The 17,098-nt window shown below is 32.1% G+C and overlaps 1 protein-coding gene across 1 annotated transcript; it reads right to left on the bottom strand.

The window, feature by feature from the left end:
• Window positions 1–2,858: 2,858 nt before the first annotated feature.
• On the bottom strand, window positions 2,859–8,126 carry LOC145739480 (uncharacterized). Its single transcript, XM_081994887.1, has one exon. The coding sequence runs from the start codon at window positions 8,124–8,126 to the stop codon at window positions 2,859–2,861; it is 5,268 nt and encodes a 1,755-aa protein (XP_081851013.1).
• Window positions 8,127–17,098: the final 8,972 nt, after the last annotated feature.

Here is a 17,098-nt window from a genome sequence, read left to right as displayed (position 1 = left end):
TTTTTTATCCTCTTTCTAATGGCGTTTTATCAAAATGTATAGAGTTCAAATAAAAAAGTTACAATCATTCAAAAATTGAAAAAATTTCATTTATGCAAAAAGTGCAATTTTGTCAATTTTTTATTTTGCTCCAGGAGGGTTCCAATGCACAGCAAAGAGCATATTTACACCAAACGACCTTAAATTAGGTGAAATAAGTACAAAAAAAACACTTTAAAATTTTTCATTTTTCAAAAAAATTGAAAGAATGGGGGGGTATTAGGGGTCTTTTTCTACTTCTTTTTGAAATTCAATATCTCGTTAACCTGAAGAGTTAGAGAGTCCAGTTTTGGCTCACTTTGTAGTGTTTTTTATCCTCTTTCTAATGGCGTTTTATCAAAATGTATAAGAGTTAAAATAAAAAAGTTACAATCATTCAAAAATTGAAAAAAAATCATTTTTGCAAAAAGTGCAATTTTGTCAATTTTTTATTTTGCTCCAGGAGGGTTCCAATGCACAGCAAAGGGCATATTTATACCAAACAACCTTAAATTAGGTGAAATAAGTACAAAAAAAACACTAACATTTTTCATTTTTCAAAAAAATTTAAAGAATGGGGGGGTATTAGGGGTCTTTTTTTACTACTTTTTTAAATTCAATATCTCGGTAACCTGAAAAGCTCGAGAGTCCAGTTTTGGCTCATTTTGTAGTGTTTTTTATCCTCTTTCTAATGGCGTTTTATCAAAATGTATAAGAGTTCAAATAAAAAAGTTACAATCATTCAAAAATTGAAAAAATTTCATTTTCTACAAAAAGTGCAATTTTGTCAATTTTTTATTTTGCTCCAGGAGGGTTCCAATGCACAACAAAGAGCATATTTACACCAAACGACCTTAAATTAGGTGAAATTACAAAAAAAGCACTTTAAAATTTTTCATTTTTCAAAAAAATTGAAAGAATGGGGGGGTATTAGGGGTCCTTTTTTACTACTTTTTTAAATTCAATATCTCGGGAACCTGAAAAGCTAAAGAATCCAGTTTTGGCTCATTTTGTAGAATTTTTTATCCTCTTTCTAATGGCGTTCTAGCGAAATCTATCAGAGTTCAAATAAAGAAGTTACAATCATTCAAAAATTGAAAAAATTTCATTTTTGCAAAAAGTGCAATTTTGTCAATTTTTTATTTTGCTCCAGGAGGGTTCCAATTCACAGCAAAGAGCATATTTATACCAAACGACCTTAAATTAGGTGAAATAAGTAAAAAAAAAACACTTAAAAATTTTTCATTTTTCAAAAAAATTTAAAGAATGGGGGGGGTATTAGGGGTCTTTTTTTACTACTTTTTTAAATTCAATATCTCGGTAACCTGAAAAGCTCGAGAGTCCAGTTTTGGCTCATTTTGTAGTGTTTTTTATCCTCTTTCTAATGGCGTTTTATCAAAATGTATAAGAGTTCAAATAAAAAAGTTACAATCATTCAAAAATTGAAAAAATTTCATTTTTGCAAAAAGTGCAATTTTGGCAATTTTTTATTTTGCTCCAGGAGGGTTACAATGCACAGCAAAGGGCATATTTATACCAAACAACCTTAAATTAGGGAAATAAGTACAAAAAAAACACTTAAAAATTTTTCATTTATCAAAAAAATTGAAAGAATGGGGGGGTATTAGGGGTCTTTTTCTACTTCTTTTTGAAATTCAATATCTCGGTAACCTGAAGAGCTAGAGAGTCCAGTTTTGGCTCATTTTGTAGTGTTTTTTATCCTCTTTCTAATGGCGTTTTATCAAAATGTATAAGAGTTAAAATAAAAAAGTTACAATCATTCAAAAATTGAAAAAATTTCATTTCTACAAAAAGTGCAATTTTGTCAATTTTTTATTTTGCTCCAGGAGGGTTCCAATGCACAACAAAGAGCATATTTACACCAAACGACCTTAAATTAGGTGAAATTACAAAAAAAGCACTTTAAAATTTTTCATTTTTCAAAAAAATTGAAAGAATGAGGGGGTATTAGGGGTCTTTTTCTACTTCTTTTTGAAATTCAATATCTCGTTAACCTGAAGAGTTAGAGAGTCCAGTTTTGGCTCATTTTGTAGTGTTTTTTATCCTCTTTCTAATGGCGTTTTATCAAAATGTATAGAGTTCAAATAAAAAAGTTACAATCATTCAAAAATTGAAAAAAATTAATTTTTGCAAAAAGTGCAATTTTGGCAATTTTTTATTTTGCTCTAGGAGGGTTCCAATGCACAGCAAAGGGCATATTTATACCAAACGACCTTTAATTAGGTGAAATAAGTACAAAAAAAGCACTTTGAAATTTTTCATTTTTCAAAAAAATTGAAAGAATGGAGGGGTATTAGGGGTCTTTTTTTACTGCTTTTTGAAATTCAATATCTCGGTAACCTGTAGAGCTAGATGGTCCAGTTTTGGCTCATTTTGTAGTGTTTTTTATCCTCTTTCTAATGGCGTTTTATCAAAATGTATAGAGTTCAAATAAAAAAGTTACAATCATTGTAGACGATCGATGTTTTACTTCTTGTATTTTGAATTGAAACTCCTGCGTCTAGCAAACTGTATTAATATATTAATGATTTTAAACCACAGCTTTACTAACACCTATTTATTTTACAAACTACAAAGCCCTTTTTTTGGGGTAAAAAAGACCAGTTAAAATTAACCATGTGAGAGTTCACTCAAGGTCAGAATGCAAATCATTGTTATTGAAATTTTGTTAGGTTACGTCTAGTCTGCGCGTTCCGCTCTCGACACTGGGATGCGTTCCAAAATTAATTCGCGGAACACTACCGATAAAGGTTAGGTCCTTAACATAGTCCCCCCTTGAAAGACTAAATGTCTTTCAACGTACTCAGGCCATAACTTAGTTAGAAATCAGGCTCTGACTGCTGAGAGTCATTATAAAAGAGTGGGCAAATTTTCGTCACCGGACGCTTTATTGCACCTTCCGCGCACTGTACGGTCACAACACGCACGATGCTGTCCTTCCCAGGATGGACTTCGAGAACACGTCCTAACCTCCAAGCTAAAGGTGGAAGATTGTCTTCTTTGACGATTACCATCATTCCAGGCTGTACTGTCGATGAGGAATTCTCCTTCCACTTACTTCTCATCTGAAGCTCCGAAATGTAGTCATTTGACCAGCGAGTCCAAAACAACTGGTGTAGCCTCTGAAGTCGCTTGTAAGCTTGTAAGCGATTGTAAGGTTGATCTCTTAAATCCTCTTCCGGGATAGCCTCAGATGGTCGTCCGATCAGGAAGTGAGAGGGAGTTAGTGGATTTAGGTCAGTAGGATCGGGGGAAAGAGGATGTAGCGGGCGAGAGTTAAGAACAGATTCTATCTGAATCATAACTGTAGCGAGATCCTCGTATGACAAAACTTGAGAACCAATTACCTTACGTAAATGTCCTTTAAAGGATTTTACCCCTGCCTCCCATAACCCTCCGAAGTGAGGAGCGCGAGGAGGAATGAATTTCCAGGTTATTCCCAAGTTATGGGTAGCATTGATAATATTATTTTGATTTTTCTCATTTGAAATGAATTTTGACAAATCTGAGAGTTTAGTTCGAGCACCGACAAAGTTAGTTCCGTTATCGGATGATACAAGTCTAGGTTTACCTCTACGGGCGATAAAACGGTTAAAGGCTTGTAAGAATTTATCAGTTGAAAGATCTGTCACAAGTTCAATATGGATAGCCTTTGTCAAAAGACAAATAAATATCGCAGCATAGCATTTGACTTCTTTAAAGGGTTTTGATCTTCTGTCACGGACGACAAAGGGACCAGCATAATCGACGCCGGTATGTTCAAATGGAAACTTCGCCTTGAACCTATCAGCAGGTAAGGATCCCATTAAAAACTGACACTTATTTGGTTTTACACGTCTGCATTTTACACAAGAGTGTACAATTTGTCTGACTATATTGCGGGCGCCAATAGGCCAATAATGTTGACGTAACGAAGAAAGAAGATGTTGAGGTCCGCAATGTAGGAGTTTTTCATGATGATAACGTGCTATCAATTTTGTAAGGGGATGGTGATTAGGTAAAATTATTGGGTGAATTTTGTCGTGAGAAAATTCTGAGTTTTGGAGACGACCACCCACTCTGATTAGATCGTTTTCCAAATAAGGATTCAAAGCTAGAATTTTACTCTTTTTTGATATATTTACGTTTTGTTGAAGAGCACTGAATTCATGAGAAAAAACTTGTCTTTGGGCTAAACTTATTAACTTATAAGTGGCTGTTTGGAGTTCAAGTACTGTTAAACATCCAGAACGGCGCTTATTTTTAGAAGACTTAGAGTTTGTGCTAAAACGTAAGCACCAAGCGACGACTCGTTGTAAAGTTGTAAAATTTGAAAATGTACTAAAAATATCGAAATTACTGGTGCTTGCAGTCAGCAGGGTGGCGATTTTACGATGTTCAGGATATTGGTTCAAATTCTTAGGCCTGTCATAGTCTTTATGAGAAGCAGGTAGATTAAAGTCAGATAACCAAGCAGGGCCGTGCCACCACAAATTGGAATGAATTAGAGCTTCGGGTGTAGTGCCTCTTGACACCAAGTCAGCTGGATTTTCCACTGAAACGACATGAAACCAATCTAGAGGTTGGGTTAACTCTTGTATTTCCGCAACTCGGTGCGAAACAAAAACCTTCCAGTTTTGTGGATCTGCACGTATCCACGCGAGAGTTATGGTTGAATCCGTATAGTAACAAATTCGAGAAAGATGATTTAACGACTCACTGACCTTAGCTACCAATCGAGCTAACAACAAAGCAGCGCAAAGTTCAAGTCGAGGTAGAGTGACGGGTTTAAGAGGTGCTACTTTGGATTTAGCGCATAAGAGATGAGTTTTAACTTGTTTTTTAGCGTTTATAGTTCTTAGGTAAACACAGGCACCGTAGGCTTTAGTAGAAGCATCAGCGAAACCATGAAGTTCAATGGTTGTATAATCGTTAATAAGAACAAATCGAGGAATTTCCAACGAGTTTAAGTGTTGAAGCTGATTTCTAAATGTAATCCAGGAGGTGTGTAAATTAAGAGGAAGTGATTCGTCCCAGCTCAATTTTTGTTGCCATAAAAGTTGCAGCAGAAGCTTAGCTTGTACAATTATGGGTGCTAGTAATCCTAGCGGATCAAAAATTTGAGCTGTGGAAGACAGAATCGTTCTTTTTGATACGACTTCATTGCTAAAGCTCTTTATCGTAAAACTTAGACAGTCAGTATAGCGATTCCAAGCAACTCCCAATGTCTTAGCTTCTTGAAGTTGACTTTCCAGCTTTAAGTTGTAGAAATGATCTTCAGATAGGGATTGATCTGATAGAGAGGGTACATTGGACATGAACTTCCTGAGGTTAAAACCACCAGATTTTAAGATAGATGTTACATGATCTTTTATGATTTCTAGAGACTTCTTTGAATCATCTCCCACTAAAAGATCGTCCATGTAAAAATTATTCTTGATAATATCAGATGCTTTTGGAAACTGTTGTTGAAATTCATCTCCTAGAGCCTTTAAACATCTCGTAGAGAGATATGAAGCGGATGCTGTACCGTATGTTACGGTATTAAGTTCAAAGCAACTCAATTCATCAGAAGGTTTATCGCGGAAAAGAATCCTGTGAAGTTTACGATCCTTAGGGTTGATTAAAACTTGTCTAAACATTTTCTCTATGTCAGCTGTCATGACATAAGGATATCTTCTGAATTTAAGAAGCAAAGAGAAAAGATCAGTTTGGATAACTGGACCGGTATATTGAAGATCGTTAAGTGATAGACCAGAGCTGGATTTTGCTGAGGCATCGAAAACAACTCTGATTTTAGTAGTAGTACTACTTGGCCTTAGGACTGAATGATGTGGAAGATAGTATGTTTCTGAGTCATTAGGTGACTCTATGACCTTGGTCATATGTCCTAGAGTTTCATACTCTATTAAGAATGAATGGTAGTCATTTGATAAATCAGGGTAATTAGTCAACTTACGTTCGACACTCTGTAATCTTTTAATAGCTGAAGATCTAGATTCTCCTAGTTTAGATACAGCTTCTTTAAAAGGAATGCTAACTATGTATCTGCCATTGTTATCTCGCTGAGTAGTTTCAAGAAAATGTTTTTCTACAATCAAGTCTTGTTGAGATAAATTTGGCTTTGTTTGAACTGAATCGAGCTCCCAAAAGGTTGAAACTTGCCGTTCTAGAAAATGATCTTCAGTACAGAGAAATGCATAGTTAGATGACTCTTTAGATGATAGTTTTGTTTCACAATTACCAGAAAGAATCCACCCAAACTGGGTTTTTTGAAGGATTGGTTTGTTAAAGCCGAGATCAATTTGTCCTGCACAGAGAATTCTCCAGAAAACTGAAGCTCCCAGTAAGACATCAATTTTAGTTGATATGTTAAAGTCAGGATCTGCTAGGCGGAGATTTGGTGGTATTTGTATGGCTGAACCATCAAAGGATACAGATGGTAAATGACCGGTAATTTGATTTAAGACTAAACAAGATAAGTCTACAGTGAATGCATTATGATTTGAGACAATTTTAATCTCAGTCTTAAATTTTATGTTAGATTGATTTTGATTTATCCCAATAACACATGAGTTAGTTGGGTGCATTTTGAGATTCAACTTTTTACATAAGTTTTCAGTTATAAAGTTTGATTGTGATGCAGAGTCTAGAAGTATTCTGCATGGATGTAACATGCCATTAGAATCAAGTACTTTAACTACAGCAGTTGCTAGTAAAATGTTATTAAAATTACTAGAGGCCATATTTATAACTGAAGAAGCTGCAAAAGTTTCAGCAGGTGTGTTATTGTCAGCATTTCCATTCAGAGGATTGGCAACATTTGAATTTTGTCCGTTTTGAGTTTGATTTGTATTTGAAACAATATGTAACAATGTATGATGTTTCTTGTTGCAAACTCTACAATTTGAAGCTTTACAATCTTTTGTAGAATGATTTTTGCGCAAACAGTTTGTACAAAATTTCTTGAGATTTGCTTGTTTGATTCTTTCAGTGATTGGTAACTTTAGGAAATCGGAACAGTTATATACATTGTGAGATTTTGCACAATAAACACATGATTGTACTGTGTTAGAATGATAGCTGTGTATATTAGGTTTTTTAGTAGAAATGTTTGGTTCTTGCTTTCTAAAGTTTGAGCTTAAAGTTCCTAAGATTTCACATCTCTTCTTGAGAAAAGCACTGAGTTCCGCAAAGGTTGGTAAATCACCAGCACAATCGAACTGTTCCCAAGCTCGCTTTGTGTTGTTATCAAATTTGTTTGATACTAAATATACTAAGATTGTGTCCCATTGGTCAGTTGGCTGGCCAATAGATGTTAAACAGCGAACATGCTTGGTAACAGTGTCAAACATGTGCCTTAAGGCTTGATGAGATTCTTTATTGATAGGATCAAGGTCAAAGATATGTTTTAAATGATTATTTACAATTATTTTCTTGTTTTGGTATCTATCTTGCAATAACTGCCAAGCAATAGTGTAGTTTAAATCCGTAACCTTTAAAGAGTCTAAAATGGTAGCTGCTTCTCCCTCTAGACAACTTTTGAGGTAATAGAATTTTTGAGTATTTGATAAACTTGTGTCAGAGTCAATCAATGATTTAAAGATATCATTAAATTGCATCCACTCACTGTAAGAACCTGTAAATGTAGGCAGATTTAGGTTTGGAAGTTTAACTCCAGAAGTTAAGCCCACAGAGTTGTTTTGAGGAATATTTGAAGTAGATATTGAGGTGGTAGTGCTTTGATTTGCTCTAACAATGTAGGATTTGACTTGAGCTATATGATTGTAATAAATATCCTCAAAACTACTTCGTTCCTGCTCACTTTTCTCTAAGTTAGCTCGCTCTGCTGCTTCAATTGTTGCCCTGTCAGTTGATGAGACATTTTGAGGCATTTCTTTAATTAAGATGTTGTCAATTGAATCTTGTACATTCATAAATTCAGTTAAGAGCGGCTCAGAGCGTTCTAGCCTTAGATTAAGTTGAATAAGAATGTCTGATGTACATTCTGTATCTTTTATCGAGTTAAAGTAGGTGATAAACCTAGTGAAGGTAGATTTTATGACTTTACGTGCTTTAATTAAAGAGTCTAGACTGTTTTCAGCCATGATAGTGATTAAGATAAGAAGATAAGTTTGCTAAAGTTATGTTGAGGCTGATTAAACTACTGCAAAACAGTGTAAAGGTTCAGGATAAGTTTATCATAGAAAATCAGAGCTAATAAGTGATTCAGACATTACCTGCTCAAAACTGATAAAGATAGGGTAAGATAAACATAAGCAAGGTAAAGTTTGAATGCTAAAGATGGATAAAAAGGAACGGACTTACAGTTCTTGCTGGTAGGGTCTTCAACTCCAGGCTGTGTGTTTGATTGCTGGATTTGACGATCGGTTTTTGTCAGGGATTAGTTGAGGCGTTATTCTGCTGTGATCTGTTGAGCACTGATTCATTTAACAATGAACAATCCGGCTCGAAGGACCATGTAGACGATCGATGTTTTACTTCTTGTATTTTGAATTGAAACTCCTGCGTCTAGCAAACTGTATTAATATATTAATGATTTTAAACCACAGCTTTACTAACACCTATTTATTTTACAAACTACAAAGCCCTTTTTTTGGGGTAAAAAAGACCAGTTAAAATTAACCATGTGAGAGTTCACTCAAGGTCAGAATGCAAATCATTGTTATTGAAATTTTGTTAGGTTACGTCTAGTCTGCGCGTTCCGCTCTCGACACTGGGATGCGTTCCAAAATTAATTCGCGGAACACTACCGATAAAGGTTAGGTCCTTAACAATCATTCAAAAATTGAAAAAATTTCATTTATGCAAAAAGTGCAATTTTGTCAATTTTTTATTTTGCTCCAGGAGGGTTCCAATGCACAGCAAAGAGCATATTTACACCAAACGACCTTAAATTAGGTGAAATAAGTACAAAAAAAACACTTTAAAATTTTTCATTTTTCAAAAAAATTGAAAGAATGGGGGGGTATTAGGGGTCTTTTTCTACTTCTTTTTGAAATTCAATATCTCGTTAACCTGAAGAGTTAGAGAGTCCAGTTTTGGCTCATTTTGTAGTGTTTTTTATCCTCTTTCTAATGGCGTTTTATCAAAATGTATAGAGTTCAAATAAAGAAGTTACAATCATTCAAAAATTGAAAAAATTTCATTTTTGCAAAAAGTGCAATTTTGTCAGTTTTTTATTTTGCTCCAGGAGGGTTCCAATGCACAGCAAAGAGCATATTTATACCAAACGACCTTAAATTAGGTGAAATAAGTACAAAAAAAGCACTTTAAAATTTTTCATTTTTCAAAAAATTTGAAAGAATGGGGGGGTATTAGGGGTTCTTTTTAATACTTTTTGAAATTCAATATCTCGGTAACCTGAAAAGCTAGAGAGTCCAGTTTTGGCTCATTTTGTAGTATTTTTTATCCTCTTTCTAATGGCGTTATAGCGAAATCTATCGGAGTTCATATAAAAAAGTTACAATCATTCAAAAATTTAAAAAATTTCATTTTTGCAAAAAGTGCAATTTTGTCAATTTTTTATTTTGCTCCAGCAGGGTTCCAATGCACAGCAAAGAGCATATTTATACCAAACGACCTTAAATTAGGTGGAATAAGTACAAAAAAAACACTTAAAAATTTTTCATTTATCAAAAAAAATTGAAAGAATGGGGGGGTATTAGGGGTCTTTTTTAACTACTTTTTTAAATTCAATATCTCGGTAACCTGAAAAGCTAGAGAGTCCAGTTTTGGCTCATTTTGTAGTGTTTTTTATCCTCTTTCTAATGGCGTTTTATCAAAATGTATAAGAGTTAAAATAAAAAAGTTACAATCATTCAAAAATTTATTTTTGCAAAAAAGTGCAATTTTGTCAATTTTTTATTTTGCTCCAGGAGGGTTCCAATGCACAACAAAGAGCATATTTACACCAAACGACCTTAAATTAGGTGAAATTACAAAAAAAGCACTTTAAAATTTTTCATTTTTCAAAAAATTTGAAAGAATGGGGGGGTATTAGGGGTTCTTTTTAATACTTTTTGAAATTCAATATCTCGGTAACCTGAAAAGCTAGAGAGTCCAGTTTTGGCTCATTTTGTAGTATTTTTTATCCTCTTTCTAATGGCGTTATAGCGAAATCTATCGGAGTTCATATAAAAAAGTTACAATCATTCAAAAATTTAAAAAATTTCATTTTTGCAAAAAGTGCAATTTTGTCAATTTTTTATTTTGCTCCAGCAGGGTTCCAATGCACAGCAAAGAGCATATTTATACCAAACGACCTTAAATTAGGTGGAATAAGTACAAAAAAAACACTTAAAAATTTTTCATTTATCAAAAAAAATTGAAAGAATGGGGGGGTATTAGGGGTCTTTTTTAACTACTTTTTTAAATTCAATATCTCGGTAACCTGAAAAGCTAGAGAGTCCAGTTTTGGCTCATTTTGTAGTGTTTTTTATCCTCTTTCTAATGGCGTTCTAGAGAAATCTATCAGAGTTCAAATAAAAAAGTTACAATCATTCAAAAATTGAAAAAATTTCATTTTCTACAAAAAGTGCAATTTTGTCAATTTTTTATTTTGCTCCAGGAGGGTTCCAATGCACAGCAAAGGGCATATTTATACCAAACAACCTTAAATTAGGTGAAATAAGTACAAAAAAAACACTAAAATTTTTCATTTTTCAAAAAAATTTAAAGAATGGGGGGGGTATTAGGGGTCTTTTTTTACTACTTTTTTAAATTCAATATCTCGGTAACCTGAAAAGCTCGAGAGTCCAGTTTTGGCTCATTTTGTAGTGTTTTTTATCCTCTTTCTAATGGCGTTTTATCAAAATGTATAAGAGTTCAAATAAAAAAGTTACAATCATTCAAAAATTGAAAAAATTTCATTTTTGCAAAAAGTGCAATTTTGGCAATTTTTTATTTTGCTCCAGGAGGGTTACAATGCACAGCAAAGGGCATATTTATACCAAACAACCTTAAATTAGGGAAATAAGTACAAAAAAAAACACTTAAAAATTTTTCATTTATCAAAAAAATTGAAAGAATGGGGGGGTATTAGGGGTCTTTTTCTACTTCTTTTTGAAATTCAATATCTCGGTAACCTGAAGAGCTAGAGAGTCCAGTTTTGGCTCATTTTGTAGTGTTTTTTATCCTCTTTCTAATGGCGTTTTATCAAAATGTATAAGAGTTAAAATAAAAAAGTTACAATCATTCAAAAATTGAAAAAATTTCATTTCTACAAAAGTGCAATTTTGTCAATTTTTTATTTTGCTCCAGGAGGGTTCCAATGCACAACAAAGAGCATATTTACACCAAACGACCTTAAATTAGGTGAAATTACAAAAAAAGCACTTTAAAATTTTTCATTTTTCAAAAAAATTGAAAGAATGAGGGGGTATTAGGGGTCTTTTTCTACTTCTTTTTGAAATTCAATATCTCGTTAACCTGAAGAGTTAGAGAGTCCAGTTTTGGCTCATTTTGTAGTGTTTTTTATCCTCTTTCTAATGGCGTTTTATCAAAATGTATAGAGTTCAAATAAAAAAGTTACAATCATTCAAAAATTGAAAAAAATTAATTTTTGCAAAAAGTGCAATTTTGGCAATTTTTTATTTTGCTCTAGGAGGGTTCCAATGCACAGCAAAGGGCATATTTATACCAAACGACCTTTAATTAGGTGAAATAAGTACAAAAAAAGCACTTTGAAATTTTTAATTTTTCAAAAAAATTGAAAGAATGGAGGGGTATTAGGGGTCTTTTTTTACTACTTTTTTAAATTCAATATCTCGGTAACCTGAAAAGCTAGAGAGTCCAGTTTTGGCTCATTTTGTAGTGTTTTTTATCCTCTTTCTTATGGCGTTTTATCAAAATGTATAAGAGTTCAAATAAAAAAGGTACAATCATTCAAAAATTGAAACAATTTCATTTTTGGAAAAAGTGCAATTTTGTCAATTTTTTATTTTGCTCCAGGAGGGTTCCAATGCACAGCAAAGGGCATATTTATACCAAACAACCTTAAATTAGGGAAATAAGTACAAAAAAAACACTTAAAAATTTTTCATTTTTCAAAAAATTTGAAAGAATGGGGGGGTATTAGGGGTCTTTTTCTACTTCTTTTTGAAATTCAATATCTCGGTAACCTGAAGAGCTAGAGAGTCCAGTTTTGGCTCATTTTGTAGTGTTTTTTATCCTCTTTCTAATGGCGTTTTATCAAAATGTATAAGAGTTAAAATAAAAAAGTTACAATCATTCAAAAATTGAAAAAATTTCATTTCTACAAAAAGTGCAATTTTGTCAATTTTTTATTTTGCTCCAGGAGGGTTCCAATGCACAACAAAGAGCATATTTACACCAAACGACCTTAAATTAGGTGAAATTACAAAAAAAGCACTTTAAAATTTTTCATTTTTCAAAAAAATTGAAAGAATGGGGGGGTATTAGGGGTCTTTTTCTACTTCTTTTTGAAATTCAATATCTCGTTAACCTGAAGAGTTAGAGAGTCCAGTTTTGGCTCATTTTGTAGTGTTTTTTATCCTCTTTCTAATGGCGTTTTATCAAAATGTATAGAGTTCAAATAAAAAAGTTACAATCATTCAAAAATTGAAAAAAATTAATTTTTGCAAAAAGTGCAATTTTGTCAATTTTTTATTTTGCTCCAGGAGGGTTCCAATACACAGCAAAGAGCATATTTATACCAAACGGCCTTAAATTAGGTAAAATAAGTACAAAAAAGCACTTTAAAATTTTTCATTTTTCAAAAAAATTTAAAGAATGGGGGGGTATTAGGGGTCTTTTTTTACTACTTTTTTAAATTCAATATCTCGGGAACCTGAAAAGCTAGAGAGTCCAGTTTTGGCTCATTTTGTAGTGTTTTTTATCCTCTTTCTAATGGCGTTCTAGAGAAATCTATCAGAGTTCAAATAAAAAAGTTACAATCATTCAAAAATTGAAAAAATTTCATTTTCTACAAAAAGTGCAATTTTGTCAATTTTTTATTTTGCTCCAGGAGGGTTCCAATGCACAACAAAGAGCATATTTACACCAAACGACCTTAAATTAGGTGAAATTACAAAAAAAGCACTTTAAAATTTTTCATTTTTCAAAAAAATTGAAAGAATGGGGGGGTATTAGGGGTCTTTTTTTACTACTTTTTTAAATTCAATATCTCGTTAACCTGAAGAGTTAGAGAGTCCAGTTTTGGCTCATTTTGTAGTGTTTTTTATCCTCTTTCTAATGGCGTTTTATCAAAATGTATAGAGTTCAAATAAAAAAGTTACAATCATTCAAAATTGAAAAAAATTAATTTTTGCAAAAAGTGCAATTTTGTCAATTTTTTATTTTGCTCCAGGAGGGTTCCAATGCACAGCAAAGAGCATATTTACACCAAACGACCTTAAATTAGGTGAAATAAGTACAAAAAAAACACTTTAAAATTTTTCATTTTTCAAAAAAATTGAAAGAATGGGGGGGTATTAGGGGTCTTTTTCTACTTCTTTTTGAAATTCAATATCTCGTTAACCTGAAGAGTTAGAGAGTCCAGTTTTGGCTCATTTTGTAGTGTTTTTTATCCTCTTTCTAATGGCGTTTTATCAAAATGTATAAGAGTTCAAATAAAAAAGTTACAATCATTCAAAAATTGAAAAAATTTCATTTTTGCAAAAAGTGCAATTTTGGCAATTTTTTATTTTGCTCCAGGAGGGTTCCAATGCACAGCAAAGGGCATATTTATACCAAACAACCTTAAATTAGGGAAATAAGTACAAAAAAAACACTTAAAAATTTTTCATTTATCAAAAAAATTGAAAGAATGGGGGGGTATTAGGGGTCTTTTTCTACTTCTTTTTGAAATTCAATATCTCGGTAACCTGAAGAGCTAGAGAGTCCAGTTTTGGCTCATTTTGTAGTGTTTTTTATCCTCTTTCTAATGGCGTTTTATCAAAATGTATAAGAGTTAAAATAAAAAAGTTACAATCATTCAAAAATTGAAAAAATTTCATTTCTACAAAAAGTGCAATTTTGTCAATTTTTTATTTTGCTCCAGGAGGGTTCCAATGCACAACAAAGAGCATATTTACACCAAACGACCTTAAATTAGGTGAAATTACAAAAAAAGCACTTTAAAATTTTTCATTTTTCAAAAAAATTGAAAGAATGAGGGGGTATTAGGGGTCTTTTTCTACTTCTTTTTGAAATTCAATATCTCGTTAACCTGAAGAGTTAGAGAGTCCAGTTTTGGCTCATTTTGTAGTGTTTTTTATCCTCTTTCTAATGGCGTTTTATCAAAATGTATAGAGTTCAAATAAAAAAGTTACAATCATTCAAAAATTGAAAAAAATTAATTTTTGCAAAAAGTGCAATTTTGGCAATTTTTTATTTTGCTCTAGGAGGGTTCCAATGCACAGCAAAGGGCATATTTATACCAAACGACCTTTAATTAGGTGAAATAAGTACAAAAAAAGCACTTTGAAATTTTTCATTTTTCAAAAAAATTGAAAGAATGGAGGGGTATTAGGGGTCTTTTTTTACTGCTTTTTGAAATTCAATATCTCGGTAACCTGTAGAGCTAGATGGTCCAGTTTTGGCTCATTTTGTAGTGTTTTTTATCCTCTTTCTAATGGCGTTTTATCAAAATGTATAGAGTTCAAATAAAAAAGTTACAATCATTCAAAAATTGAAAAAATTTCATTTATGCAAAAAGTGCAATTTTGTCAATTTTTTATTTTGCTCCAGGAGGGTTCCAATGCACAGCAAAGAGCATATTTACACCAAACGACCTTAAATTAGGTGAAATAAGTACAAAAAAAACACTTTAAAATTTTTCATTTTTCAAAAAAATTGAAAGAATGGGGGGGTATTAGGGGTCTTTTTCTACTTCTTTTTGAAATTCAATATCTCGTTAACCTGAAGAGTTAGAGAGTCCAGTTTTGGCTCATTTTGTAGTATTTTTTATCCTCTTTCTAATGGCGTTATAGCGAAATCTATCGGAGTTCATATAAAAAAGTTACAATCATTCAAAAATTTAAAAAATTTCATTTTTGCAAAAAGTGCAATTTTGTCAATTTTTTATTTTGCTCCAGCAGGGTTCCAATGCACAGCAAAGAGCATATTTATACCAAACGACCTTAAATTAGGTGGAATAAGTACAAAAAAAACACTTAAAAATTTTTCATTTATCAAAAAAAATTGAAAGAATGGGGGGGTATTAGGGGTCTTTTTTAACTACTTTTTTAAATTCAATATCTCGGTAACCTGAAAAGCTAGAGAGTCCAGTTTTGGCTCATTTTGTAGTGTTTTTTATCCTCTTTCTAATGGCGTTTTATCAAAATGTATAAGAGTTAAAATAAAAAAGTTACAATCATTCAAAAATTTATTTTTGCAAAAAAGTGCAATTTTGTCAATTTTTTATTTTGCTCCAGGAGGGTTCCAATGCACAACAAAGAGCATATTTACACCAAACGACCTTAAATTAGGTGAAATTACAAAAAAAAGCACTTTAAAATTTTTCATTTTTCAAAAAAATTGAAAGAATGGGGGGGTATTAGGGGTCCTTTTTTACTACTTTTTTAAATTCAATATCTCGGGAACCTGAAAAGCTAAAGAGTCCAGTTTTGGCTCATTTTGTAGAATTTTTTATCCTCTTTCTAATGGCGTTCTAGCGAAATCTATCAGAGTTCAAATAAAGAAGTTACAATCATTCAAAAATTGAAAAAATTTCATTTTTGCAAAAAGTGCAATTTTGTCAGTTTTTTATTTTGCTCCAGGAGGGTTCCAATGCACAGCAAAGAGCATATTTATACCAAACGACCTTAAATTAGGTGAAATAAGTACAAAAAAAGCACTTTAAAATTTTTCATTTTTCAAAAAATTTGAAAGAATGGGGGGGTATTAGGGGTTCTTTTTAATACTTTTTGAAATTCAATATCTCGGTAACCTGAAAAGCTAGAGAGTCCAGTTTTGGCTCATTTTGTAGTATTTTTTATCCTCTTTCTAATGGCGTTATAGCGAAATCTATCGGAGTTCATATAAAAAAGTTACAATCATTCAAAAATTTAAAAAATTTCATTTTTGCAAAAAGTGCAATTTTGTCAATTTTTTATTTTGCTCCAGCAGGGTTCCAATGCACAGCAAAGAGCATATTTATACCAAACGACCTTAAATTAGGTGGAATAAGTACAAAAAAAAACACTTAAAAATTTTTCATTTATCAAAAAAAATTGAAAGAATGGGGGGGTATTAGGGGTCTTTTTTAACTACTTTTTTAAATTCAATATCTCGGTAACCTGAAAAGCTAGAGAGTCCAGTTTTGGCTCATTTTGTAGTGTTTTTTATCCTCTTTCTAATGGCGTTCTAGAGAAATCTATCAGAGTTCAAATAAAAAAGTTACAATCATTCAAAAATTGAAAAAATTTCATTTTCTACAAAAAGTGCAATTTTGTCAATTTTTTATTTTGCTCCAGGAGGGTTCCAATGCACAGCAAAGGGCATATTTATACCAAACAACCTTAAATTAGGTGAAATAAGTACAAAAAAAAACACTAAAATTTTTCATTTTTCAAAAAAATTTAAAGAATGGGGGGGGTATTAGGGGTCTTTTTTACTACTTTTTTAAATTCAATATCTCGGTAACCTGAAAAGCTCGAGAGTCCAGTTTTGGCTCATTTTGTAGTGTTTTTTATCCTCTTTCTAATGGCGTTTTATCAAAATGTATAAGAGTTCAAATAAAAAAGTTACAATCATTCAAAAATTGAAAAAATTTCATTTTTGCAAAAAGTGCAATTTTGGCAATTTTTTATTTTGCTCCAGGAGGGTTACAATGCACAGCAAAGGGCATATTTATACCAAACAACCTTAAATTAGGGAAATAAGTACAAAAAAAACACTTAAAAATTTTTCATTTATCAAAAAAAATTGAAAGAATGGGGGGGTATTAGGGGTCTTTTCTACTTCTTTTTGAAATTCAATATCTCGGTAACCTGAAGAGCTAGAGAGTCCAGTTTTGGCTCATTTTGTAGTGTTTTTTATCCTCTTTCTAATGGCGTTTTATCAAAATGTATAAGAGTTAAAATAAAAAAGTTAC

The sequence above is a fragment of the Ips typographus genome, unplaced genomic scaffold, assembly GCF_016097725.1.
Source record: "Ips typographus isolate SLU unplaced genomic scaffold, UJ_Ityp_2.0 IpsContig217, whole genome shotgun sequence".
Lineage (NCBI taxonomy): Eukaryota > Metazoa > Arthropoda > Insecta > Coleoptera > Curculionidae > Ips > Ips typographus.
This window is presented reverse-complemented; position numbering and strand designations above follow the sequence as displayed.

Excerpts from the sequence above, each read along its gene's own strand:
- LOC145739480 (XM_081994887.1), bottom strand. The coding sequence starts at position 8,126 with ATGGCTGAAAACAGTCTAGACTCTTTAATTAAAGCACGTAAAGTCATA.